A 27,994-nucleotide genomic window follows, 5' to 3' on the forward strand; every position below is an offset into this window, starting at 1 on the left:
GCAGTGAGGTCAAAGTGATTTTGTTTGTTTTTTGTTAGGGGAAAAAAAAAATCAGATACTGTTTACTTACTGCTAGGATTCTCTATGTACCCAATTTCACAGTTGGCTAGATTGATTTGCCATGGGTCATGCAAGAAGCTGGAAGTTGTGCTGGGATTTGAAAACAGGAAAGCTACAGTTTATCCCGAACTTTCACCACTAGGTTACACTGCCTCCCTCTCAAAGGGGATTACAAAAAAATGGCAAATAAAGTGTGTCCATCTCTCTGTACTTCGATAAATACAGTTTCATTAAAGGAATGTCACCTTTGTTATTTCATACAAATAAGATATTACATAACATGATAGCAGATAGCAGCTCTATTACACAAAGCAATACATTTAGCTTGTCACTAGTAGTACAACAGCAGCAAACTTTCCCGTGGATATTTTCTCTTCTTATGTTTTCTTTTTCTTTTTTTCTTAAAGGCAGACCAGTCTTGGGCTGTAAATCTTTCTCATCTTTTTTTTTTTTTTTTTCGGGATAGTAATTTAGGAGAGTAAATCTAGTGTCAAGGGGTTAATCAATCAATCAACAGAGTATCAGCAAGTCTGGGAGGAGAAATGCTTTGGAGGCTGGCTAGAATGACAGAGCTTGGAGAGAGTGAGTGAGTGAGTGAGTGGGGCAGTGAAACAGAGAAAGACTTCAATCAATGCTTGGAGGTTCTGTGGCATGTACTTCATTTTCACAGAAACACACACTCACACAAGTGCATGCCGTGGAACTCTTATCTACCTTTTTATTTTCCTTTAAATACATATTTTTTATATTTTATATATATATATATATATATATATATATATATATATATATATATATATATATATATATATATATATATATTTCAAAGTAGACACACACATACACACACACACACAAGAATCCTTTAAGCTGGCTACCAGCAGATGTGAGATCTCTACAAATCCTACCTACCTAGAAGAAAGGGAAGAGCCAGTATCTGATAAGAGATCTGACTGACACATAGGGGGGTGGGAGAGAAGCAGAAGCAAGAAGAAGAAGAAGAAGAAGAAGAAGAAGAAGAAGAAGAAGAAGAAGAAGAAGAAGAAGGTCACAGAAAAGCTCAGAAAAGTCAGAAGAGCAGAGGGTGGGGGAGCATTCTGAAGTGACACGCCAAAGAAGAAGCTGGAAGAAAGAAAAAAAATAAGTTGATTTTGGCAGAGCAAGAAGGACAGAGCCTACTTATTTTATTTTGAGTTTCTGAGAACTACCTACCACCAGTAGACTAGAAAGTGGCAGTCAACGGATCAAAGGATTTAGGGACTCTGAGAAAGAATAGCTCACAGAGAAAATTAAATCGGGGAAAACCCTGGAGAGGAACCTGACGAGTTTAGCATTTCTAGTGCTATCAGGATGCTACTTCAGTGTCTTTTCCTGCTAATGATCCAGCATGCCCCCACAGTATATCCACAGAAATTCTCAGCACTCACGGTAAGAAAACATACTGATATTTATTATTGCACACATGTATACGTGTTTTCTCATGTATAGTTTAACTGCTTTAATGTGGTTTGTTATTGGGGGGGGGGTACTATTTACACTGTTTACATTATTCTGTGGGCTAAACAACTTGTTTGTTTGATTTTTTTTGCTACTTTTTGTTTCTTATATTACATTTCTTAAAATCTGACACATATATGATACATCGAAAGAGGAGCAGGCAGAGTGAGGGATTTATGTTGTGCCTAAATGAACAAGTCAGTTGGAAAGCAGGAGAGCTTAAACATTTAAAAAGCTGACACATTCTTCAGTAGAACAGAAAGAGGAGACGGAATGGGAGGGAGATTGAAGTTGAAAAAGTCAGTCAGAAAGGATTATTCGATCATGATTTAGGGATATTGAACATATTATGTATTTTATGTGATATACGACCCTATTTTTGATATTTTTTAAAACTATCCCACACACATGATATTCACAGTTTTGTCTTTATTGATCATACATATTCAGACAGTGCTTTGGTAGAGTTTCATTTGGACTTCTAAAGCTGTCCAACACAGAATGGTTTGATGCTAATCATTTTAGATAATGATCCAATTCTCTGGAATACAGAGAATTGAAAATAAAAGATGAAGTTAGGAATAGCAAGATGTTTTGGGACAGGCAGTTAAAACACTTCCATGGTTCTTAGTGTTATTATTCTGCATGGCTGAGATCTTTAGGTTGTGAAAACAACATCAATAAAAGTTCCAAGGAGGAAATTGTCCTATACATTTCTGACTGAACCTGGAATATTCATATATATATATCTATATATATATATATGAATATATATATAGATATATATGTATCAATATGTGGTGTATGTATATAATTAGATCTATATATATATTATATATATATATATATATATATATATATATATATATATATATATATATATATATATATATATATTATCATATGCTTCAGTTAAAGCTTGGTGTGGGGCTGGGGTATATAAAATATCGTCATGTTCTAAAACCCAATACATATGCTTGTGACAGTTTATTTAACCCTACAATGAAGCAGAGTATAATGTCAGGGATACAAAAACAAAGTGTGTTCAATTGTACCTAAGGCTAAACTCCAAACTCCAATCCGTGCCATCGCCACAGTCACTAAGCTGCAGTGACAGACTACATTATTCATTCCATACTGCTTGCTGAAGGTAGAATTCTACCAAGTGCTAAATGCACCAGCAAAATAGACTAACTAGAGGATTATGGTGTGGAAGCCAGAGAGTCATGTGTGGTCTCACTCCGGCAAGATCATGTGGACTGCACAGTTTTGCCCGCCTGTTTCAGCTTCATTAATATTACACTGAGTCTGATTTTCTTTTTTCTTTTAATAATAATTGTTTTTATTAGTTTACCGATTCCATGGTCAGCTTTACTTAACCTTTTCTCATGTGCCAAGTTTTTAAGATTTCCAAATGAGAAACAAATAATTGACATTATTCTTTTTTCAGACATACAGTTCTTGTGCTTTTAATTCATCAATATATTTAAAATTGTTTGTACACATGGCTGCCCCACTAACAGCCAAAGTATATTTGAAACCCTGTCAGACAGAATGTCTTTGTTTTTTGTTTTGTGTTGTTTTTATGTTACTAAACTTGCATCATTATGCATCACTACATCTCTGCTCAAGCGAAATGTTTACTGAATTAAATAACCAGACTTTAATTAGCTAAGCTTTTTCCTTTCACAATGAACAAATAAAAGACATACTAATATGTTTCCAGATACAGAGAATAATATCATTTCTGTATGACAGTACTTTATTTTAAGGTTAGTTGAAACTCTGTGTAATGCTGCAGTACAACAACAAAAAACAACAAAAAAGAAAAAACAACAAACAACAACAAAAAAGAAAAAAAAGTTTCAAGAATACTAAACTTGAAATATTGAAAACAGACTGGAAAACTACAGTGAGATTTTCAGAATGAAAGCAGTTGTAAAGTTTGTTTTGTGGAATTCATCCAGTTTATGCAGACCTTTGATGATTTAGTAGCGAGAGTGACAGCTGCCGTACCTGTGGATGTTATTTATGTGATGATCCAGAAGTCTTGACACACAAAGGGGAACCAGTTGCTGAAGTTGTTAACTCAAGGTCAGGGTGGCTTTTCACATTCACACTGTGGAATGCAGGAAGCATTGGACATAGTTATCCAATAGGATGTTATTTAGATAAACCTATATAACCTATATATATATATATATATATATATATATATATATATATATATATATAGAGAGAGAGAGAGAGAGAGAGAGAGAGAGAGAGAGAGAGAGAGAGGAGAGAGAGAGAGAGAGAGAGAGAGAGAGAGATTCTTTTTTCTATACAATAGGGCAAGATAGTATTACATATACAAACCACTGATTACTGATAATCTGTTTATATTTTGTATTTTACTCATTTATTTCTGTCTATACATGACTCTGATCTTATAGCAGACTCCCAGACCGATAATGTCCTGTTCTTTCTTCACACAAATCTCAAAGTTCAGTCCTATTATGCAAAACAATTATTTATTATGCTTCTCCCTTTGATTGAGTTAATAGCTCGGTTAAGGCCTGTCAGTGTCTTCCTTGTATCAAGCTGGAAACCAACGAATCACACAGCAACAGCAGGAAATTCATGGGGTGAGAATTTCACGCTCCATCTCTTCAGCTCCACTGGTGTGCTATTGAAAGGTTCCCCATTATGCCTAGCCCTATACTCATAGTGGCTTTTTCTTTGCATTTTTATAATACAACACAATATGTTCACAGTGTGTATTAAAAAAAGAGAGACTTTAATCAATATGGCAGAAGCTTAAAAGCTGATTTAAGAGACTTTGATTAGTATGTCTGAAAGTAACAGGCCTGTGAAATAAGAAAGACGGTTGTTTAATTATGCACATCCCTGGGTCCTCTGTGAATATACTGATGCTTGAGTGAAGCTTAACAATTGTGCCATACTGTGTTGGGGCTTTATGATATGGACAATACTTCATTAAAGGCAATGTGGTAAGTGATGTGACAAATGACTGGCTACTGAAATTCAGTGTATTTTATTTCTACTTTTTAGAGTCCTTCTAATTTTATTTCCATATGCTTTCTTTATTTTCTACTTACAAAAATGTTTGCAAAAACATGGTCTTTGGATCCCAGAGAATCTATAGTTATTATTAAAAATAAATCTGGATTCTGATTTCTAAAACATCACTGACCCATATTCATAAAGAATTATATTCCCACATGCATTCTTTATAAATACTGAGCCTGTTTGTAGGGGCATGGGGGCCAAGTACTTAGGTCTATGAAGGTGGAGGGGAGGTTTGTTGTTAGGATTATAGATCATGTTTCATTTTTAAATGTCATCTACAATATTTTATTATTTAGCTTTTTTAAATGACTTGTTATTGTTTTAATGTTATACAATGAAAACATAAAACAATTGCTGATTTGGTTCGGGCTTGTGTGTAGGGCCGATGTTTTTGTGTTGTCCAAACTGTCTGATTTGTCTCTCTGTGATTGCTTTGGTCAGCTGAAAAATGAACTTATATTAGTTTGTGAAGCTCTTTTCATTTTGACGACATAAGACTAGTAAGCAAAAATAAAACACAGATGAAATTCAACAGGATTTGACTGGTATGACTTCCAGAAAAAGGAAGACCGCTGTAGCACACATCAGTAATATGTAAGATCTACGGATACAGGGAAGGTGCTTCTGGAGGATAAGGGCAGTGACCTGAGGTGAAATAGACTCGTGGTATGTAATTGTAGAGATACTAAAGCCGTATTTTGTGCAAGACTAAAGAGCAGGTAGGGGGTTTTGTAGCAGTATAACATTTATATTCTTTTTTTCCCCCTCTATGATTTTATTTTTCTTTTGCCACTATGTGATACCACCCATTTTTGTCTTACCAGTATACATACCGACACATGTTGGTAAGACACTTTAACTGCTGTCTGTTAGTATTTCAATTGAAGACCTTAATTCAGCTTAGCTTCAGTGAGGAATTCCTTACAGTTTCTTAATGCCTCAAAAATTCTATCTAAATATGTGGGCGGTACAATTAATCTCCTGAAGGAGGTTCCACATCCCTTCATAGAGTTAGTAGGCACTGATGTGGAATTGTTTTACAGCTATTATTGAGTGTTTTCAGCTGAATTCCCGAAGGGAAGGAAGAAGGGCTATGTGAAAGACAAAAGGGCACATGTGTCTGGATCAAGTTTCAATTGAAACACAGGAAGCATTGTATTGCTTTGTTTTGTGCACAACAAGTTGTGTGGGTCTCTAAATACCTCAGTGTGCAGCAATTTGGGTTTTGCCTTGGTTCTGGCTGTATTTCTAGGGAAATTTCTTTTTTCCATTGAGCGTGGAGTGGAATTACTTTGTGAAATCTAGGAGCTACAAACCCACTAACTGAATTAAATTTAATAATTCTTTAGACATTTCTCCAATTCAAAATCCAATTCAAAGGTTGTCTCAACTTCTAATTAGTTGCTTAGTCACAGTTGGTTTTGAGAGTTGAACAAGCCCACTTTTAAGTAAATTAAAATGGTAACAAAAAATGTAAATTCTGAATCCAGATGTTATGATTCAGTTGGGAATAAACTCATTAAAGGTACAATTATCACCACAAATTTATCCTGAAACTTGAGTAACCAGTAAAATAACAGAGTTTGTAAAGTGACACGTTAAAGGGAAAAGAAAGGTTGGGAGCTTAGAACAGAGGTTCACTTAACAATCAGCGAAATGTCTTCATGTCTACCTATCCTAAAATCCCTGTGTTTTAAACCTGTCTTCTTAACACTAGAACTACCGGAGGGGTCTTTTTGACTCATCATTTTTCTCCACTGGTTTGGCAGCAAGGCATCTGTGCTTTTTTGATTTTGCTAAATATATTGTAGCATGCACGGGGGAAGGCAGCAGCAGGGCTGGTAGGTGATGTAATCACATACAAAGACATAAGCCCGATATACGCTCCTCGCAAAGGAGCCGGCTCTTTTTTACAGCGATATCAGTGCAAGAGGTCTTGGGTCACCTTGTGTGATGCAACTTCCTGCGGGAATCGGAATCTCTACAATATATATTAAACATTTCAAACCATCACTAGATACAGGATTGCAGAAACTTACGTTATATATAAGATATATAAGATATAATATGTTATACCTAGAACTGCCTGAGCTGTCATTTTGACTGTCATAGTAAAAACAATGGGTTTGGCTATGTCTGCTGAACTTGAGAGCTTCACGCTTGTTTTGAATAGCTACAGGAGACATTTTCAGACATGATTTATCTATCAACAGCTGTAAAAATACTTATTTTCTAGTTGAATAGACCAATACAACACAGGACTGCACAGCAAGTCTTAGGTGTGATTATATTGTATAAAAAAAAAAATTACTGAATAAACAATGTACCAAACCAGCTATTGCAAGACTGGAGATGGTAATTACCCTTGAATAGTTAACAGAACAAAATAAAAGGATAAACAGAAAACACTTGCATAAAACAGTCAACATCAAATCTCTGGCACTTATCTCTATTGCTTCACAGAGTGTCGTAAGCTCCCGCTGCATGTTAAAAGTCGTCTCTGAGCTCCTTTGTTTTATAGCCCTGCATTTGCAATCATAAGTCCCCTTCCAACAACACCCCAAGTCTCGTGTCAGCGCTTGTGTTGTAACAGGTTTCCCTCACGTGCAACAAGCAGGCTGCAAAAACTGTGTCACAGACAATATCCTGAAGGAAAACAAACAATAGCATCAAAACGCAATTTTTTTTGCAATTTAAAGTTTTTACACTCCAAATATCACAGGCAAGATGGGGGAACGTCTGATTTACAAAGAAGTTATGGGAAAATTGGAATTAATGGTAATCACTATGTTTAGTATGTCGAAATAAATACGCTGTTTTGACTACATTTAACACAGAACAGTTTTGTAGCGTGTGACACTGCAGTAGTTTTATACGCTAAATATCTTTAATAGAATTTATAAAAGAGCGCTGCGGTAGTTCTAGGTGTGTATGTACGCTCGGTAGTTCAAGTGTTAAACAACTATATTGCGCTTTTGTATGTTTTCTTTTGAATAGTACCTTATTTAGACATTTAGATAGAATAGTACATGTTCTATAGTGATATGTGCTTACATGTTTAAAAACATATATATATAATCACATAACAAATATATTCTCTCTTGCCTTATTTCTCTCCTCTAAAAAACACAATCTACTGACTTTCAGACAGCTTCGTATGGATTTGCTGGGCTCTGCTGCCGGTGAAGTGAATGAGTTTGGCCTGACTTGATGTTGGCCCAGTTAGGTTGAGCTGAACCCCAGATTTCTGACAGGCCTTTCATTCCTTCCAAAGCGAGTTGTGAATGAAGAAGGGTGTGAGCTCAGGGGACACAGATGCAGAAGAGGAGTCCATGCAGCCCTCTGGACTTCCGAGGACATCGGTGTCCAGTGTCCCCAAACTGCGCAGAATTAAAACAAAATGTGACACTTAACACAGAGTCATGCTTCAGCCAGACCATGTCTTCATTTAGCAACTACAGTTTGGCTTGATCTTAGATTGAAATCTTGTCATTACCACCTGCAAAATATTAATGACTAATCATTTCAGCCTTTTAAGTTTTACAGTTTGATCCAGTTTTTTTTTTTTTTTTTAGGAGTGGTGGTAGATAAAAGAATATTGTAACTTGCCAGTACTGGATGTTCTCTTACACCAATCTGTTTCAGTCTATCATATGAGAACCAAAACAAAACACTGTGCTTCCGTGCACAGAAACTCCACTGTGTGAAAATATATTTCATCAGTGTTTTTAATTTAAAGTCCAATTCAACTAAACCAATTATCCTGCTGGCCACGTACCTTTTATATGTTCCAAGCGGCTATTCCTTTTAAAGATTTATGATGAAAGTTGAGAAGAAGGTTCTAATTTAGCAGCTGGAGGCCATTTGAATCCTACCTCTCCAGGTGTAGATAGTATACTCTTGTTCCAGATCTCAACTGACACTATTGATGTCAATGCTTTTTAATCTGTGAAAGCAAATTTTGTCAGGCTCCATCCATAAAATTGCCTTTCTAATTTTATACAGCAAAACATATTTTACCAGGGAAAAACCATCAATTTGCAGGTCGGTTCACAAGTCAACTCATAAATGAATGTTCATTATTATGTAATAGGTTTGATAAAGTCATATAATGTAATAACATATTTTAAGAAATTACAGAATTTCAAGCTTTTCAAGCTTTAAACTGATAGTGAGCAGAGAACTGCTTTCAGATTATTTTGAACGTTCGATACAGTGGCATAACTTGGTTTAAAAAATGTGTGTGTGGGGGGGGGGGGGTGTTTGAGCAGTTTCTGTAGCTGATGCATATAGTAAAACAAACAAAAATAAATGGACAAACAAAAATAAATGGACCCTCTAAGTTATTCCCAATGTTTATATATATATATATATATATATCTATATATATATAAGATATAGACTCCCTCTCTTATATATATAGATGAGAGACGGATGAGAGAGAGAGAGAGAGAGAGAGAGAGAGAGAGAGAGAGAGAGAGAGAGAGAGAGAGAGAGAGAGAGAGACCATTGACATTGGAAATGGTATCATGATTGAGAAATTTGTCAATGAAAAGAAAGAAAAAAACACCTGTAGAAACTGTTCTTTAAAATCAGGCTCTGCTTTCTTCTTGTCCAACAACGCTGCCTCAGTTGATTGGCTTTCCCATCACATACTAGTGGAGACTTCTGTACTAAATAATGATTATCCGAATAAATGAGTGAGAAATTAAAGTTTTAGTACTCTTAAAAAAGCAAGGGGGGGGGGGCATGTCCTCTGCGTCTCCATGTAAATTACACTTGTAGTTTGATAGACAAGATTATCCATGCGCACTACCTATAAAATGAGGGGTATTCCTGTCCATGTATTATAATTCGCAATTTTTAATTAATCTACTTTATGTATTATCATTCCACAACTGCCAATCTTTGGGGTCTCCTAAATGGCAACACCAAGTGTCTCTTAAAGGGGTGCAATAGGGCTTGCTACACATAGTTAAGGGTTAGTCCTGCTTCAGCCTCTGCGTTTCAATTATGAATTTATTCTCATAGAAAAACCAACTCTGTAAATAAATAAAACCACTAATTTAGAGGGAGGGAAGTAAAGATATAATTAAGAGATTTAAATAGGGACTTTCCTATTTTATTCATTTTAATTGGGTAATATACATTACCAAGTGTCTGATGTAATGCAATCCAGGTGCAGAGATAAAGAATAAAAGCATTCATGCTTTGGCGCTGTAATGCTATGTTGTGACTGTTGATGCTATTATACATTACCAAATGAAAGGGAACGAGGGATTACAATGTCCGGGTCTTGTAACGGTGGTTGGAAATGTTTTAGATTAAATAGAATGCTTAGGAAACTGACCAACATGGGAATGCATTTTGTAATACCAAATTTAACAGTTGTCATTTAGACATCTTTATTGAGATGAAGACATTTCCAGAAAGCAAGTACATGTTACAAAACTGAAAACATATTTTGGCCTATATCCTGGTAGTGTGATACATCCAAAAAAAGCATGTGGTGGTATTCCACAAGCGTGTCAAATAGGTTTTCATATATTTCTTGATTCCAAAACAACATCTTAATGGCCCATCTCAAAGTGACCCAGCGACTAACATAAATCTTTTGTAAGAGTCATATATTAAAATATGTTCAATGACTATAAAAAAAGAGAGGAAACTTTTCTGGAGCTTTTGTTTGGCAAAATTCTATTTTATATGGTTAACACTGATCACCATCTGGGGATGTCTGCTGCAACAGTACCATTGATATTTATAATAAAAGCAAGCATCTGAGACAATTATTTATTACAGTGGTTCTTAGCAGTTACTAAGTTTTACACATAATGTGGCTTGCTTCCCTACACAAGTGAGTTGCTGGCAAGGTAGAGCCTTCTCCTAAAGCTATACCATCACTATAATATTATTGCAGTTGATTTCGTTAAGAATTAAACAACAGAGCAATGAAACATTCCATAGTATACATTTAACAGGTGACAAATCATAATAAACACTGTTCGATTATGGTAGGATTATGGTCTGTTTATGTTTTCAGCTTAACTCAACAAATGATTTCTCCCCCTCCACCTCCCTTCACAGTTTTTACGAGTTGACCAAGATAAGGAATGCAATGTTGAGTGCACAGGCTCACCACAGAAGACACTGTGCGCCTCGGATGGAAGGACATTCATGACTCGGTGTGAATTTCAAAGAGCCAAGTGCAGAGACCCTCAGCTAGAGATAGCATACAGAGGCAGCTGCAAAGGTAAGAGTGTCTAGAGAGATACTGTTGTTGCCATATCTCTGTAAATTGTTGCAGTTACCCAGGTAAGTGGTTTTTTTTGCAATTAAGGACTGATACATCATCATTGGAAACATATAAATACGTCTATAAAATAATTACTTAATAATGAAAAAAGTAAAACTTAATGGAATTGAAAAACAAACTTACAGGGACAAAAGTCTGGATAAAAATGGAAAGCATAAAGAAGGCGCAAACTCCATCCTCCATCCCACTTTTTTTAGTGAACGTTAAAACGAATTTCAAATGTTAAACTTTGGAATTCTTCTTAAAAATATGTGTCTTCAGATTCCTTGAAGAATCTAATCTTCAACATGTATTTGGTTTGAACGCTATGGAAACTAGGAACAGTTAATCGCTATTTTAGTTTTGTCATTTACCTTGCAATGAACTCTTACACGCTGACAGAACACATAATACAAACTAGTCAACATGTTTCCATTTGATCTGCCTCGAGCCATGAGTGGAGTATACTTAATTTTGTTAGCTGTCACAGACAAAGCAAAGTTGAGTCTTGTCAATAGTTGGATGCAACACTAATGTTCCACTTTCAACACAAAGTTACTTTTTGCATCAAATTCTTTAAAATTGTCATACGTCAAAGTAACACAACAAGTGTAAAGGCAGTGCAATAACCTTCAAGGGGCATCATTGAGCATTTCTAATTCTATTTGTGATCTGAAGAATTTTAGGCTAAACTAATGTGTCTAAGTTTTTTCAGCTTACTAAAACATGAACCAGAAAACACATCCATCCTCATGGCCATGAAATAGATTTTTCATGGGCAATTAATTACAAATTAAACCAATTATAGCACTTCTACTGCATCGGGAATGGTACTTACAGCACCCCAAAGGTGTTTGCTTAAAAAGCTGGGATGGAATAACCACTTTCTGTTTTAACCAATAAACTGCTGTCTGGTAAGTACAGTTCCTCCACAAAAAAAAACAAACAAAAAAAAAAACAGTCAAAGCCACAGACTTCCTCCTTTCAGTATGATGGTTTAAATGATAATTACATATCTGTGTGGGGTCTGAAATAAACTAATGAACATTTGAGATGACAGTGGATCTTGATGATTTAAAGTACCAGCAGACAAAAAAAAAAAAAAAAAAAAAACACACTCCCCACCACAGAGTCCATGAAGCTACTTTTAATAGTCTGCTAATGACAGACAGGAACCTTAGGTGACTCTATTTAGTACAAATTTATTATGCCTGTGTGACAAGTTAGCTGGGTGTATACAGGTGATGCAGTGCAGGAATTAAACAAACAGAGACTATAATCAGGTTTGGAAAGGGGTATTTTATTTGTAATTCCAGGTCTGGTGACCAGTAAGAATAATAAACAAACATTGTTTAATAAATCAGACGTATCTTCCCCACAATAATACATAGACAGTCACCAGTCCATGAGTACAGTAGTGCTCATGGTGGGTGATACACTTTATTGCTTTGGGACAGTAGTGCAATGCTGTTCCGGTTTTAGTGTTGGCCCTCGGCGACAGCTCCAGAATCATGTTGGCAGTCTAGTGCAGCAAACAAGACAATTGTTTACACAGACAAACAAACAAAAAACACTCACAAACTGCTCCACGTTTTTAACTCTTGTTAAAGTCCTCGGTTCTTTCGATTCAAACCAATGCGAAGGAACAGATTATTTTTCTCCATCCCACGCTTGACCCCTTGGTAAATGAGTGCAAACGCCTCTCCAATCTGCGTCTGCCACGTAATTTCTCTTCCTGATCAATACGTTCGTGCAACGGAGTCTCGCCTTCTTGCAGACTGGCCGACTTCCTGTCCCTGGGAAAGAACTGTCAAACCAGCCCGTCCAAATAACTCTTTTCTCGCTGCTTAGTGCTCTCACAGGGTGGGAGGGAGATTTACTACCAAGAATCACTGTATTTCTGTCACAGCCTGTCATATAAATCTGAGGCATGTTTAAATGGCTGCCTGAATAAGTCTAGAGCAGAACATTTGCACCTCTATAATCATTTTCCTCCATTTATTCCCATGGCACATAAACTGCAACTATACAGCAATGACTGCAGGCAGGCAGAAAGGAATCCCTAAAACAGAATGTGAAGCATAGATTGAACCTGCCAAAGAATGCTACCAGCGCTCTGTGGGTTCAGACATAGTGACATCAATTATGTTGTATTTGGTCACACAATTGTTTGTTAAATATAGACAAGATTGAAACTGGGATCAAAAGAGTTTCTATGCTGATAATCTAGGAATCTTGGTCTGTCGTAATGCATGGCTTTCACCATATTGGTAGCTATCTCAATGGTGTGCGGTAAAGCTCTTACCACTGGAACCTTCGGGATTTCAGATTACATACAACCGCCGCACCCGCAGAATGTGCGGCTCCATTTTAACATGGCTTCGATATGAAAAACAAACAATCGGATACAATGTTTTTATTTATGAACATCATACATAACATTTTCAAAGCAGAAACTCTGTATTTACATTGAAAATTGATTTTTTTCTTATTTTTTTCAAAATGAGTACATGTACATAAACATGAAAAACTGTAATAAAATAGACTTTATGCAATAAACTTCTGTGCACATATCAAATTATTAAACATAAATAACTAGTTATAAAAATAGCATAAAACAAAAATAACCTAACTTATGCAATGTGAAAGAGCTTTCAGTGAAACAGAGTTCAAAGACTGTTAGTTCTATGACAGCTTCCTCAGTACAATCTATGCAGAAAACACACTTTTCAACTGAACCAGTGCATTTGACACAGACTGCCTTTTCACAATGGGCGCAGACATCAAAAGTTCTCTTTATTTCTTTATTGCATTTAGCAACCTGGCATCTTTTATTCCATGTGCCAGTGGGCACAGCGCTGGCTGAAATGTTTCTGCCCTAGCTCCAGGGCTAGCTGCAAAATGAAGTCCCTCTGAGTGTTTGTGTTGCCGGTGCACTCCTTGTATAAAACAAAAGCCAGGTCCAAAACATTATAAAAAACAGCCACAGGCCACCTGTGAGTACCACCTTTGACAGAATACAGCCATTTCATTTGATCCAGTATATCCATACCGTACTTAGCTGCATTGTAAAATGCAACAGTCTTTGGCTTTTGTTTAGCATCAGTCCCGATGGTCACTGATTTGTGCAGAGAGCTTAGAATAAGAAAAGAATATAAGAATATAGAAAATCTTTACACCTGTACACACTCAGGGTGGCACAGTTGTTCTGCCTGAGGAGTATAGTGGAGTGCAGGGGGGCTCGCACGGCTTGAGCTGTTGGTGGTAACTCTATTCAGAGGACAGGCAAACGAGAAAAAAGTAGTGTAGCTATATCACACTGTATTGTGATTCAATGTGTATATTTTGTGACAACTGCTAATAAAATAATAACAATAATAATAATAATAATAATAATAATAATAATAATAATAATAATAATAATAATGTGTTGAATGACTTTCATAAGTGTTTCAGCACTCGACAGGAGTATATAATACATTCTTTCACAGTGACTGATTTTATTACAAAGCCCAGACTGAATTGTCAGCTATATTGTATTGGTTTCAATATGCTGCATAAACTGAGGGTCTGGCGGTTGCAGAAGCAAGTGCTTATAACTTATTCATTTTTACGATTCTGCAGCTGAAACACTGTATGGGTATTTCATTCAAATATTTATTAACACTTAAGAACAGACATGCACGAGATATTCACAAACATGGAGATATTTAAATTTGAATTGCAAAAGCCATTCAAAAAGCGGCTATGGCAGTGCTAGTGTTAATAAATGGTGCTCAAAGCCCTTTATAACACATGCAAGCTTTTGGAGGTTTTTGGTATTATGTTCTCACAGGACAGTAGCCAATAATACAGTTTAATCAATGTCTGGAAAGCACCTGAATTTAAGTTCAAATTGAGAACCACATTAACTACTCTTTGAATGGACTGGAAAAGGTTTACACATCATGGATACCATTCGTGTTGTGGAGATTTGAAATAGATATGAAAAGGAATTAATTTGCAGGTTTCAGTGCTGTTTGAACATCCTCCAGTAAACAACCCGAAATACTCTTGCAAGAGGACAATTACGTTTATTTCCTATCAATAGCATTTTGGAATTTAAAACCAAAACCAGGGTTAGACCAAACCAGAATTTACACAATTTGGTTTAATCTATTTCATATTTCAGTTGCCAAAGATAATTCTTTGTGTTATTCCCAATCAAGAGCCGTTTCTGTTTAATCTTAACCATAGGATACCAGAGACAAAATTCCACAATGTGTTTTATTTCTTCTCAATTCCGTATTATATAAAATAGAATGAGTGAAATAGGGTGTCGTTTTTTTTTTTTTTTTTTTTTTTAGCTTAGGGAGGTATTCCATGTGGTTTTAATACTTTTTCATGCTGAGGTTTTTTGGTTTTTTTTAAGGCTCTCATCTGTTTTGCCTCCTACAAGTATTTACTAAATGTATGACTGTAAATGAGCTATAAGCGGTAATGACAAAGGATGTAGAAACTGTTAAGGTTATCTAATGTTATGATTATGTGATTGTGGTTATGTGGTTGTTAGAACCATATATAAAAGGCATGTTCTCTTTGAGTCTCAGTGGCAAAACTATAAAATGTTAAATTAAATTACTCATTCACATACAGAATGCATCTACTGAAAATACCAATGCAGTTTTTTGTATGTTTATATGGCTTTTAGAATGGTTTGAGAAATGTTGCATTTTTATATTTGGGGTTAAATCAAGAATACTCATGCAGATTGGGGTAATCTAGTCATTTCTTTGCATCTTTAATGATCTTGCTCAGGTTCAAATTTTATGAACATAATACTTGAAGACTCCCACTCACACACAATTATGGACACACACACACACACACACACACACACACACACACACACACATTGTACAAACTCAATGCTATCGGCCTGTGCCCAGTGTTATGACATGTTCTCAAGATTATGATGTTTTCTCAGTTTTGAAATTACCAAGGGGGCGCAAAGTTGTCATTAAAGCAATAGTGTATGTATGAGTGTGTGTGTGTGTGTGTGTGTGTGTGTGTGTGTGTGTGTGTGTGTGTGTGTGCGTGTGTGTGTGTGTCCACTATTTCGTCATTTTAAATATTTTCATAAACAAACATTAAACTTTAAAGCTACAGTGTGCAGTGCAAAAGCACATCATGAAAATCCACATTTGTAGATGAACAACGCAACAATAAATGCTGCAACAATATATATGCATAAAATATATAAAAAAGTATATTAGATGTTCAGTCCACTAAAACAAGTTGCTTTACATTATTTCTTTAAGTAAAAACATTGGAGTGTTTACTGTGAAATCACAACACTAAATAATAAGTTTCCATAGCATCCAAAGTAGCATTATAGCATTAAAATGGGACACGGACTTTGCAGAATCCGGTACATAAATGTTTATACTGTAACAGAACTCCAGAAAGCCTTCATAAAGCTGTCTTTTCTGTTGAAAACCATGATCTGCTTGTGTTCAGCTGAATGATTTTTTGTCTCTGTGTGTCTTAAAGACACTTGGGTGTTGTGTAAAATGCCAGTGTTATAGAAGATTGTAGACATAACAAAGGCACTATCTTCTGTCACTGTCAAAGTCAGGCACAGAAACACATTCAAATTTGACAAGAATCCCACATGAAAGCTACTCTGTTGATAGCACACAAAGGAACTTGATCAGTAACTGCGAAGGACTTAATACTGTTCTGTGCAAAGAAAAATCTCTTTCTACGTTTTTACATTTATTTTCATGCTTTCAGAAACATTTATTATTTAATGTGGTTCATTGCTCAAGGTGTGATCAGTGCCTTCAGGCTGTAAAAAGAAAGTTAGAAACTTTAGCTTTGGTTGTTCAGTCAGAGCAGTCAGAGCAAGTTAACTTTTTAACCTGTCGATATTCACTGAAAAGGCCTGCAAAAAGGCAAAAACATCAGGGATGGGCTTTGATTCCATGAATCCCTCAGGGTCCTGGATAGGTCTATTCAATTGATCTAAACGGGAACAGATAACAATCAAATGAGGGGACTTTTTAAAAACCAACATCTATAAAAGTGTGTGTGAGTAGTATCATTTTGGCTTTAAAAGTAGGTACAGTGCCTAGTTTAATATTTAAACAGTGGCAGTGTTTGGATCCTCCATTGGCTGTAGAGTTTAAAACACAATGCATTCCCCCAGTTTTCAGCTTTGTTGTACATATTTCTGCAATATATGTTTCAACACAATCATGAGTGTTTTGATATTTGTATTAACATATCCCCAGTCATAAATCAGTTGTGAGTAGTTTTTTTTTTTTGTTTTTTTTTGTTTTTTTTTACGTTGGTTATGCATCGGGTCTTCCTGTCAAAATATCTTCTGAATCTGTGATTGAACCCAACCTGTTCATTATAAACATTTAATTGGTTCCCGACTCCACAACAAAGCAGGAATCAAGGGTAAGTAACATGGTGTGTTTGCAACCCTACAGCATATTCAGTAACACTTTAAAAAGATGAAAGGGAGACAATTATCTGTGCTTAGAATTCTGTAAATACCTGTTTTGGATTGGCTTCATGAGTAATAATTTCATTTTGAAAGTGTTTTATTTTTTTGGATTCCCTCCACGAGGATCTCCCTTATAGAATACTAAATGGTCTTGACTGATTTTAAAGTATGACATAAGAACCTCGGGTGTCAATCCCTAAAAACATCAATAGATAAATAAACATTGTGTCCCAGTCACAGCGCCTAGTACATAGAGGGAGTGTAAACATTTTAAACAGCCTTGTATCAGCTGACACTTGTGCTTACTAGTTCGGAAGATTCCGGGTAAGATTCCGGACAAGTTTTTTTGTCTGTTGGAGACTGCTAATCCAATAACTTGTTTTGAGTGCACACAAATGTTCTCGGAAAAAAATGGGGGTTTTGCAAGCCCTAAGTAAAATTAGTTGCAACCGTTCTGGTGGTTGAAAGCACACAGAAGGTTTGTTTTGTAGCCAGCTGATCCCAGAAGCTGCACAGCTATATGTCAGATGATTCAACTTTTTGTAACTTTTTCCACTGATGCTTAAGGATTCTGAAGGAAGTGGACACTTGTACTTCCCACTTAAGCTTGAAGCCCAGCTTTGCAATAAAAAAGCCCTTGGCCTATATTTACCTCTTATGGGTTAATTGCAGGCACAATTTGCCCACAGGGTAAAACCAGACCCATAGTGTATACTGAAGTCAAGTTTGCCTGAAATTCAAGATAGGAACTATGAAAGAAAATACTGTTCTAAATATCCCACAAAGTGATTTAAAAATTAGAAAGAATCTGGTTTTCTCTTTTGACAGAGGACCCTAGATTAACCCTTTACTTAATTTACATGAGGTATAGATCTATAAAGCTTCACTGCTGCTAGTTAAAACAACAAACCCAATTCAATCATGTTAAATGACACAGATCACGAATCTCATTTAAAGAGAAACAACTTTATTAATCATTTTAGTCAAAAGTACTCCGCTGGTGAGGGTTGGATTAACCCATCACTGGGCCCTAGGCAAGCATACACTTGCAGGCCCCCTAACCTGGAACAAACAGCCATAGACACATTCATACACACGCCTATATCCTTTAACACTAGCCCGCCACCCTTTTACAACAGGTATAATTCTCAGTTTTAAGTTATTATGAACAACTGTTTTTCACTAAGGGTAGCTTCAAATAGTCCATCCCTGTGCATTGTTGTGTAATCAAATACGTTACAGTTTACTGCATGCAAAACCGTCAATGTTTCCTTGTTTTTTTTTTTATTGATCGGGTGGGTTTTGACTTTCTTTATTAAAAAATGTCCTTTTCTCAAGAGCAGAGGAATCACCAATGTTTTGGCATTCAAGTAAGTTTTGGTGTCACATATGGTGGATTCTGTACCCTATAGAATTCTGTACGTCGACACAGCTGCATGTCTTCAAAGATCGCTGGACATATTTACATGTAATACAATGAAAATATGTTTTAAAAGAAAAAAAAGAGTTGTATATGATTACTTTAATAAAGGGTTTCATGTATTGAGCAACACAGGATGCTGAACGTACTGTATATCTAGAAAATCAGTGTAGTTAAATGTGCTATTTTATTTTGACACATAATTAGTTTTGTCTTGTTTACAATATTTGTTGCAAGCTACAGCAGAACTCAATAGAGAACACAATGGAGCTCGGGCATAGAAATATCATGCATGCGCATCCAGCGATCTTTTAAAAACTGCATCTGCACAAGCATGGAATAATGTGGTGATACAGGATTCTATACAAAAATACAGAGTACAGAAATCCACATAACACCTGTCAGAACAATTTGATTTTGAGATACAAGCCTTGGTTCGTATGTCACTGAGTGATGTTTTTCCAGTCAAATCTGTATATGTAAAAAAAAAGACACATAACAGTTTTGGGCCCCCTCTTGAGTTCGGGCCTTAGGCACATATCTAGTCTGCCTGTGCATTAATCCAGCCCTGCCTCTGCTACCACATTAAAGTGGAAATCTGCCCCAAAGTGAGAAGCTTGCTTCTGCCAGCATATATCAGTAAATTATGCAGGAAACTGGCAGGAAACTCACTTTAAGCTTACAGCTATGGCTGAAAGTTTGCATCACCTTATAGAATGAAAACATTTTGCTTCATAAAGTCGAATGAAACCTGCTCAATAATGTTACGTTAGCATATTGACTTACATATTGCTTTGTAGTTTTCCATATACTTAACAAAAAACTGACAAAAATTTTAAAAATGTGACATTTCGAAATGTACTACTATTATGACTTCCGGTAGAGTTTTGCAATACCATTTAGTATTTAGTCAAATAAAAGATTTAAATTATGCTCATATAGTTTATTTTTAAAATGATGTCTGAATCCTACAATTCTAAGTAATGCAAAACATTTGGCCATAGCTGTAGATCAAATCATGTAAACATGAAGCATATTTTAGACTCTTCCAACACCAGATTAAATCGTCACTCGAATAGCTAGCGTCTTATTAGTTCTTTGATAAATAATATGTGCAAAGATTGGCAAGAAATTATTTATAGCTTACCTCAATCCATTTGTCCCTACTGTGCATCAGATCTTGCCTCTCCAGTCCCCACCTGCCTTTTGGCTTTTCAACCCGTTAGTGATGCTATTAGCAGGAATCTTGCTTGCTTGTACAGGGAGGACAGCTATCCTGCCCCTTGCCCTTGGCTTCCCTATGGTCAGCCTCTTTACAAGGGTACCTCGAAAGGCAAGGAAAAAAGCCAAAGAATAATGTGTAGAATGCATATGGTCATGTTGTCTAGTTTACGTTTTAATAAATAACCTATCGCATAGTTTCCTGACTGAATTTAGAAAACATATTAAACTAGAAAATTTGATGCACCAACCCCAAGTGATGTTTCGCTATTCAGTCCAGAAATACATGTCACATCATTTTGTTTTAAGTAGCAGATTCATTAAATACAGTTACTGTAGCAGAATGTAACATGGAAATGGACTCTTGAACTATGTTTATACTGAAAGTGGTAAAATCCTGAGTAGTATTTTTCCAGCTTTTTGTGGTCTAAATCCAGACCAAATGATATGCAAATGCAGTGCAATTTAAGAAAAAAATGAATGCTACTTTGTAGCCGTCCAGTCTTATTTGACTGTTTCAGCAAGCACAAAGGACATGGCTGTTTGCTTGTGGGAATAAGGAAAGTTGTTTCAGAAGAAATTGTTACCGTGCACATGATGGAGGACATAAATGGAAAACAAATCCATTGGTTGTTTGTTTGTGTTAAACATACAAGAGAGGGGGTCAATAACTGAGCAATAACTAGTGGCTCACCTGCTATAGACACGCTGGTGTGGTCATACAGTCAGATAGTGCAGATTTGTATCCTGGCTGAGCAAATTTGCAGATTTTGCATTGGGATTTCATAAAGTGTTGCATTGCATCTGGTGCTCCTCTGGGTTAGGGAGGAAATATTGTCCCAAAATGTGTTACGGCAGCCCCTACTGGAAAGGCACCCGGAGAGCTCAAAGCAGACACTTGCAGGGCTGGCCTTTATCCTCCAGTGGACAGTCGCTTGCTGATATCTGCTGCAGTTCCTGGGTGTAAAGAGGCAATTGACTTGGGCGTGGGATCAGAGGATTCCCATTGCCCTTCAGTAATCCTGAGCTGCTGTGGAGATTGCTGCTGGTTTGTTTATTAATATCAAACATCCATCTATTACCAAGGTTTCTAATATAGAGCAGTTACTCCAACAACAGTTTAAATGTATTGCCATGTTATATATTCATTTACCTTTTGTACACATCTGCCTCTTTGGCTGATGCAACACACAGAATGGAATTTGTGTGTGTGTGTGTGTGTGTGTGTGTGTGTGTGTGTGTGTGTGTGTGTGTGTGTGTGTGTGTCTCTTAATTGTTTAATCACTAAGCAGTTAACAGCATACTGCTTTTAAGTCTGCTGCACAAATAAGAACAGGGTGTTTGGATATTTTCCCAGACAATGGATAATATAACCACTTCTGAAACATTTTGGATTGTTCCAAGTTGCTCTTAGAATAGTAACCTGAGCTATGTCTTATAATTTTGTTTTGCTTTTAGAGGTTTCCAGATGTGTGGCAGAGAGGAAGTACACCCAACAGCAGGCAAGGAAAGTCTTCCCACAAGTGTTCGTCCCCGAGTGCAATGAAGATGGCACATACAGTCAGGTATCTGCAGTACATATTCATTATTTGATGGAAGATGACTTCTTTAAAGAACATAAAAGTTCTGAACTACACTGCAGTGACCCAAGTGAGAATGCATGCCAAAAGAACTCTTTTGCTCCCGCTTAAACCATTTCAAATAGGGTGTGTTTTGTTGTGTTTAGAGTAAAGGAACATCTTGTCAGAGCAGATATTCAATTAAGATGCTGCTTGGTGGTTGTAATGGCATGTCTCATGTGTCATGTGTAATTGAAGATACTAGGTCAGCTTCACAACTATATGATCTGAATCAAGGAAGCAAGTACTGCACTGGACTATACATGTATACTCACTATCCCACCAGCCATGGTCCCCAAATTAGCTAAAGCTACCCAAATTCAATGTAGGGTGTTCGACACATCTTTGTTTCATATGTAACTGTTGTCCATTTAAAAAGCTTTAGAAAACACTTTAAATGTACTTGGTGTGCATGCAATGCATTTTCATTTTGAAATATGTTCCTTTTCCAGGTTCAGTGCCACAGTTACACTGGTTACTGCTGGTGCGTCACTCCCAATGGAAGACCCATCAGCGGCACAGCAGTAGCCAATAAAACACCTCGATGCCCAGGTAGGGAGACCCTTTACAACCACCCTGCTATGTACAAATATAGATATATATATATATATATATATATATATATATATATATATATATATATTAGAGCTCGAGCCGTGACCATCTTTTAGAACCTTGGGTACCCATGGGTTAAAATCAGAGTCAAACAAAAAGACCCGATGCTCGAGTCTACTGACATATTTGTTTCTTTATTTTTAAATAAAGGCAAATTCCGTTGATCTTTTGGGTAAGAAAAACCATTCTTGAGCAATAGACTAGATAAAGCATTTCGTAATTGGTATAACCTTCACACAGTGTGAGTTTATTATTATTATTATTATTATTATTATTATTATTATTATTAATGGATCACTGAGTTATCAGTGACATAATCCCAACAGGAGGTTGTTTTCTTTCCAATTTAGTTTCTTAGAAGAATAGTCGCTACAATCATTATTAATGAGGGGTACTTGCTGCTGTTGTTGTTTTTTGTAAAACCTTGATATCTTGTCAGTTAAGAAAAGGCTCAATGCAAAGCTTGTTTTAACATTGTCTTTATTACGCCAGCCAGCGACCCACAATTACAACTGTATTGTCATATTTTTTACATTTTCTTTAAATTCTCAAATTAATAATTGATACCCAGGTAGTAAAAAGAGACCCGGGTCGGGTCGGGTAATTTATACATATATATATATATATATATAAGGGGTGCACCGATAATCGGCAGCCTATCGGCATGGCAGCAATATAAGGGAAAAAACCACAATCGGCTATTGGCAGTTTTTTTGTTATTTTAGTCAATAATGTACACTGATATTTATGCTTGAATTTTTTCCATCACAGAATGTAATGTTTGGTCAGGCATGTTTACTAATGACACAAAAACACTGAGAAACTCATTTTCCCAGTGCTGTGCAACGTGCAACTAAAATGCAGTAAATACGTCTCTAAATGGAAGTGTCTGGGTTTTTTTTTTTTTATATCTGAAGACAACAATAGGATAGTGAATTGTGTGCAGAACAGACTTGATGCTACATTAAATCCAATATTATTCTGATGCTTAAAAAAAAAAGGTTGAATCCTAAATAACATTGCTAGCTTAAGTTATTAGTATTATTAGTCATCTGTTGCTTTTATTTGCTTTAATTTTAAAATGTTGTTTTTTCTTGCTGTTTTTATTGTTATATTGTTTTTATTGTACTAAATGTACTTCTAAATTATTGTTCAAATACAGCACCTATCACGGTTAGTTACAAAACAGCCTCTGTGATGTCTCTGCTCCTTCTCTCTATTTGGCAGCTTCGCGTTACCTCAGGTCCTCCACCATAGCTCACTTGATCAAATCCTTGAAAGTAAATATTTTAGCTGAAAAGCACTACTACAGCAAAGACTACAGCAGCAATGACAACAATGTTCTGAACTTCCAAGGAGTTGTGGGCTTTCTAAATGTGAAGTAGGAATTCACCTTGTCACCTTGTGCTATTAGATCAGACATGACCTCTGGAGACCTTCATGACGAACACCCTTTGTAATTTGTGTTTATCTTGCTCTGTTTGTTTATTTTAATCTGCATTGGTTGTGGGTGTATTATGTGGTATTTTGAATTGATTACTGTATCATCTTGTTTAGTAACAAATTCAAGTTTGACTGAATTTTGTAACTGGATATTTTCATGGCATCTTTTTGTTTTTGATTAAGTGAATAAATATAAGTTGAGCTGCATTTCTAACCAGTGTATGCATGTAAAGGATTGTGCTCAACTAATCAAATCAGAGACGAGGTGCAGGCAAAAATAACAACAATAAAGAAATAAGAATAGAGCACCACTCACTCATTGAATTAAAACAGATACTTTATTCTATCTGCATTCAAAATAAAAACATCTTGACGTTTCGGCCGTACATGCGACCTTCATCAGAGACAAAAGACGTTGATCACAGTGCAGTTAAATACACTATTAAATTAACAATCAACATGCTGAGATAATTGGTAAAGTTCAGACACCTATATAACAGACTTAACTCAGGGACAAATAAATAATCTGAATTAGTACAAAGTGCCCAGTGTACATTTAGGCTATACAAATAGGCAATAATAACCCATAACACCATAAGTCAAACAAGACAATCACCACACGCGCTGTTTATTTTACACGCACTGATTATTTATTTATTTATTTTTCAGAGTAAAACAGGTAAAACAGGACACTTGTGACGACCTAAAAACATCATCCTCAAATGAATGCTACAATGTGCGCGTGTATTTTACTGTCACTTTCATATGTGATTGTCTTTTCCAAGTCATACAAAAGCACTAACAGGGTTATTTTACCTCTGTATTGATACAGTTTAACTTCTAATCAATGCTCTGCAAACATAGTAAACCGGATTTATTTTTTGAATGTACAGCTAGATATCATTTGCAAGATATCCATAATGTAATTAAGAAATAGAGATGATTTAACAATGCTGATTACAGCTTTAAAGGAAGTAGAGTGGACAGAAATAAATGTTGAAAAACTTTTTATATAGCTTACTAAAGTAGGTTATTTTGAAAAAAAAAAGTGCAGTTTCATTAGTTTTATTTTATACAAAACTGCAGGCACTTTTCTAAATAAACAGATTACCACAATCGTGTTTCTTAACAATACAACAAACGTGGTCATGCAAACCCTTACATGTTATTTTCTCTCATTGTTTAAATCTAAATCGATTAGTATTTACTTCTCACAATGATATCAATTATTTTAATTATAGAACTGTAAGGTCTACAGAAAAAAATGTACCTGATTAAATACCCTCTGGTGAGTATCCACTTTCTGTCATGCAGATCTGTAATGCCAATTCAATCTGGCCAAATCCAGCTAAGAAACTGTTATGTTCCCTTCTGTTTTCCTTTCCTATAACCATAGAAAGTGTGTTCTAATCTAAATTAACCACCGTTTAAGAAAAAAAAAAAACACATTAATATACAACAGCGCCACATCAGCACACGGAGGACATTAAAAAAAAAAATGGCGGATTTATTTTTTCAGAGTAAAAGTAAGGGAGCCCCCCTCCCTCTGATGAAAAAGTGGAGGGGCCATGGCCCCCCTGGCCCTCTTGGTGGCGGCACCCCTGCATACAACAACTTAGAGAATAACATCTGTTTAAAAGGTGGTCCAGAAACATGTTGAGGTATTTTTCAAATATAAACCAGAGAAAATGATTACATTGATTTTGGAAGATCACAGGCCTGCTATAAATCAAAATGTATTTCTAGTTACATAAACTTACGGGAACAAAATATTGAAAAATATTATAGTAACTGCTTAAACTCTCCTACAGTACAGATTTAAAAAAAAAATTAATTGAGGGTGTCAATTTATTTTATTTTATTGTTTGGGTTAGTACAACTTTACAATGTGCAAATGAGGATACATACAGAAGTGAGGGGTGAATGTATTTGCTCTGCTGCGTAGGACTAAATGGAAACTATAGACTACAGTATATTGACAAAAAATACATCTGATACAATTGTATACTTACATATAGTTACACATTAAGTACATTGTAACTATACATAATAACATTGTAATTATGTGTAAGTAAGCATGTATTTACTAAGTAACTACTATGTAAATATACACAAATTAAGAGACGCTTAATGTAAAGTGTTAGCAGACCATCTAACTTTTGGTAAATATGAACATTTCAGGCTTGTGTTAGACCAGCACATGTCTCGTGTTTGCATTCTGCAACATGAAGCTAAACTAACTAACAACATTATTTATAACTTTGCTTTTAAGGTTGAGAGTTGCCCAGAAAAAGCCCAGCTTTAACAGCACACTCCTGCAGGTCTGTGCACATGCTTGTCATGTACAGCATTGCTGTTTGCTGTGGATTCCCTTATTCACTAGTCTTGGAGTAGGTATTACACATTACACAACAGTGGATCCTGGCTTATTCACTGCTGTAATAAAGAAAAATACTAGCGAAATGTAAGTTAATTTCTGGCCCTGCGTGACTCTTTATTTTTCTCTTTCTGTAACTGACTGATGTCTGTAGTAGTTTCTGTTCCTATACAGTTCTCAATTCTTTTCCTTTTTTTTTTTTTCCTTCAGGGGCAATACCTGAAAAGTTACCCCGCAGAGAAGCTGGAAAAACAGGTAAATATCTAAAACATGCACATTATTTTCTTTTTTTTTAATGCAGGAACCTCTGTTTGGACCTTTTATATTGTCAATAGTTACAGTACAGAGTTAATTAATTGTAATGTGTGTTAGGTGTTATTGTGGGGATTGCAGACCACAGATGTTCATAACTGTCAGTGTTGTGCTTTTAAAGTACTCAAGTCTCTGCTTGGATCTGGTAGTTACAAGGAACATTTGTTAAAAATAAAATTATTTTAATGATTATAAATCCTGTGTAGCAAAATTCATAAGACATGTATAGTTTGTGTACAACCATTGATCCCTAAACTAAAGCCATGACATTAAGTGTCACCCATTTTGAAATGAAAATCACATATCAAAACAGATCAAATATTATCAAGAATATGAAAGTAAACCATGGTGATTGTGCTGAGAATTATATTCTGTTAATATTTACAACACAGCATGGTAGTATGTTTTATTGTAATCTCTATAGCCTGTTCATTAGTAAATTAACAATGTATTGTCAATGTTTCAAAAATAATGTTTTTTTAGAATTTAATAAAATTGTGTGCATAGAAACATTTCAATACCTGGCAGTATGTTTTCATGACTAGTGTCTATGTTTACTTGTTGGTTTGTTTTGTTGCATGATGCCTCAATTGCTATGGAGTTAAGACAAGTCACATGAGTGACTTTTCAGTATTGCAGGTTGGTATCCATATGTCGCCAATAGTCCTGAACTTGGGCAAAGTAAAAAAAAAAAAGAAAACAAGAGAATGGGTAATATTGTATTTCTTGATCGCATTCCATTTAAACATGGTTTTGCAGTCAGCATTCTTCTTCACTTATTGAATTCTGTCCATAGTTACCAGATATTATATGTTGCTGAACATAGCAACAGCTAAAATATTCAATTAAGTAGATTTATCTTTTGCTTTAATTCAGGTATTTTGATATTATGTAAATGGGCATTTTCATGGCATTCTCTTTTTTTTTCTTGTAAATTTACAAATTTGTTGGCCATGTGCAGGATGCCTTCTCTTCAGATAATTAAACTTTATCTTTATTTCCTGAAGATATTCCTTAAGAACTGGTCTGTTTCTTGGTGTCTTTTTATGTCTGAACGAGATTCCTGTGACTGAGGGGAATGCTGTTTTTTTTTTACTATAGGTGCTTCCTGGGGACAACATTTTGTTTGAACATTTCAGATTGCAGCCAACATTTTACTCCTAGCGGAAGTTAATTACCGTATTACTTCAATTTGGCGCCGCCCTCGAATTAAAGATTCCCTCGTATTGACGCCGCAGTCATATATCAACTAATAGAGGCCTCCATCAAATAAACACGCTATCAGTAAAGAAACATAAAGGTATTTTTTTCTCCCTCTACTAAAAAAAAACACACACAATGTACATGTAACGCCCCCAAAGAGACGAGAGCCTCAATCTAGCACGTCAATTACAAACTAATGTACTCACACACACACATATTAAGCACATTTTATTTTATGGTAGTACAGTTCTGAAAGAAAATGCAAGATAAACTACGTACAGAACGACAGTCCTTCTGAAGTTCTTATAGGTGTTTTTGTTGTTTTGTTTTTAGTTCAAGTAATTCCCATACTCAGTCCCGTACA

General features: G+C 35.7%; 1 protein-coding gene across 1 annotated transcript in view; it reads left to right on the forward strand.

Moving 5' to 3' along the window:
• The first annotated feature begins 899 nt into the window (after positions 1-899).
• LOC121316712 (SPARC-related modular calcium-binding protein 2-like) overlaps positions 900-27,994 on the forward strand; it is a 54,987-nt gene continuing 27,892 nt past the window's right edge. The window contains exons 1-5 of the mRNA XM_041251811.1: positions 900-1,488; positions 10,717-10,882; positions 21,520-21,626; positions 22,133-22,232; positions 26,326-26,370. Of these exons, the coding sequence (XP_041107745.1) occupies positions 1,411-1,488; positions 10,717-10,882; positions 21,520-21,626; positions 22,133-22,232; positions 26,326-26,370 (496 nt within the window). The 5' untranslated portion in view covers positions 900-1,410. The remainder of the gene's footprint in view (positions 1,489-10,716; positions 10,883-21,519; positions 21,627-22,132; positions 22,233-26,325; positions 26,371-27,994) is intronic.

This window comes from Polyodon spathula, chromosome 6, assembly GCF_017654505.1.
Source record: "Polyodon spathula isolate WHYD16114869_AA chromosome 6, ASM1765450v1, whole genome shotgun sequence".
Lineage (NCBI taxonomy): Eukaryota > Metazoa > Chordata > Actinopteri > Acipenseriformes > Polyodontidae > Polyodon > Polyodon spathula.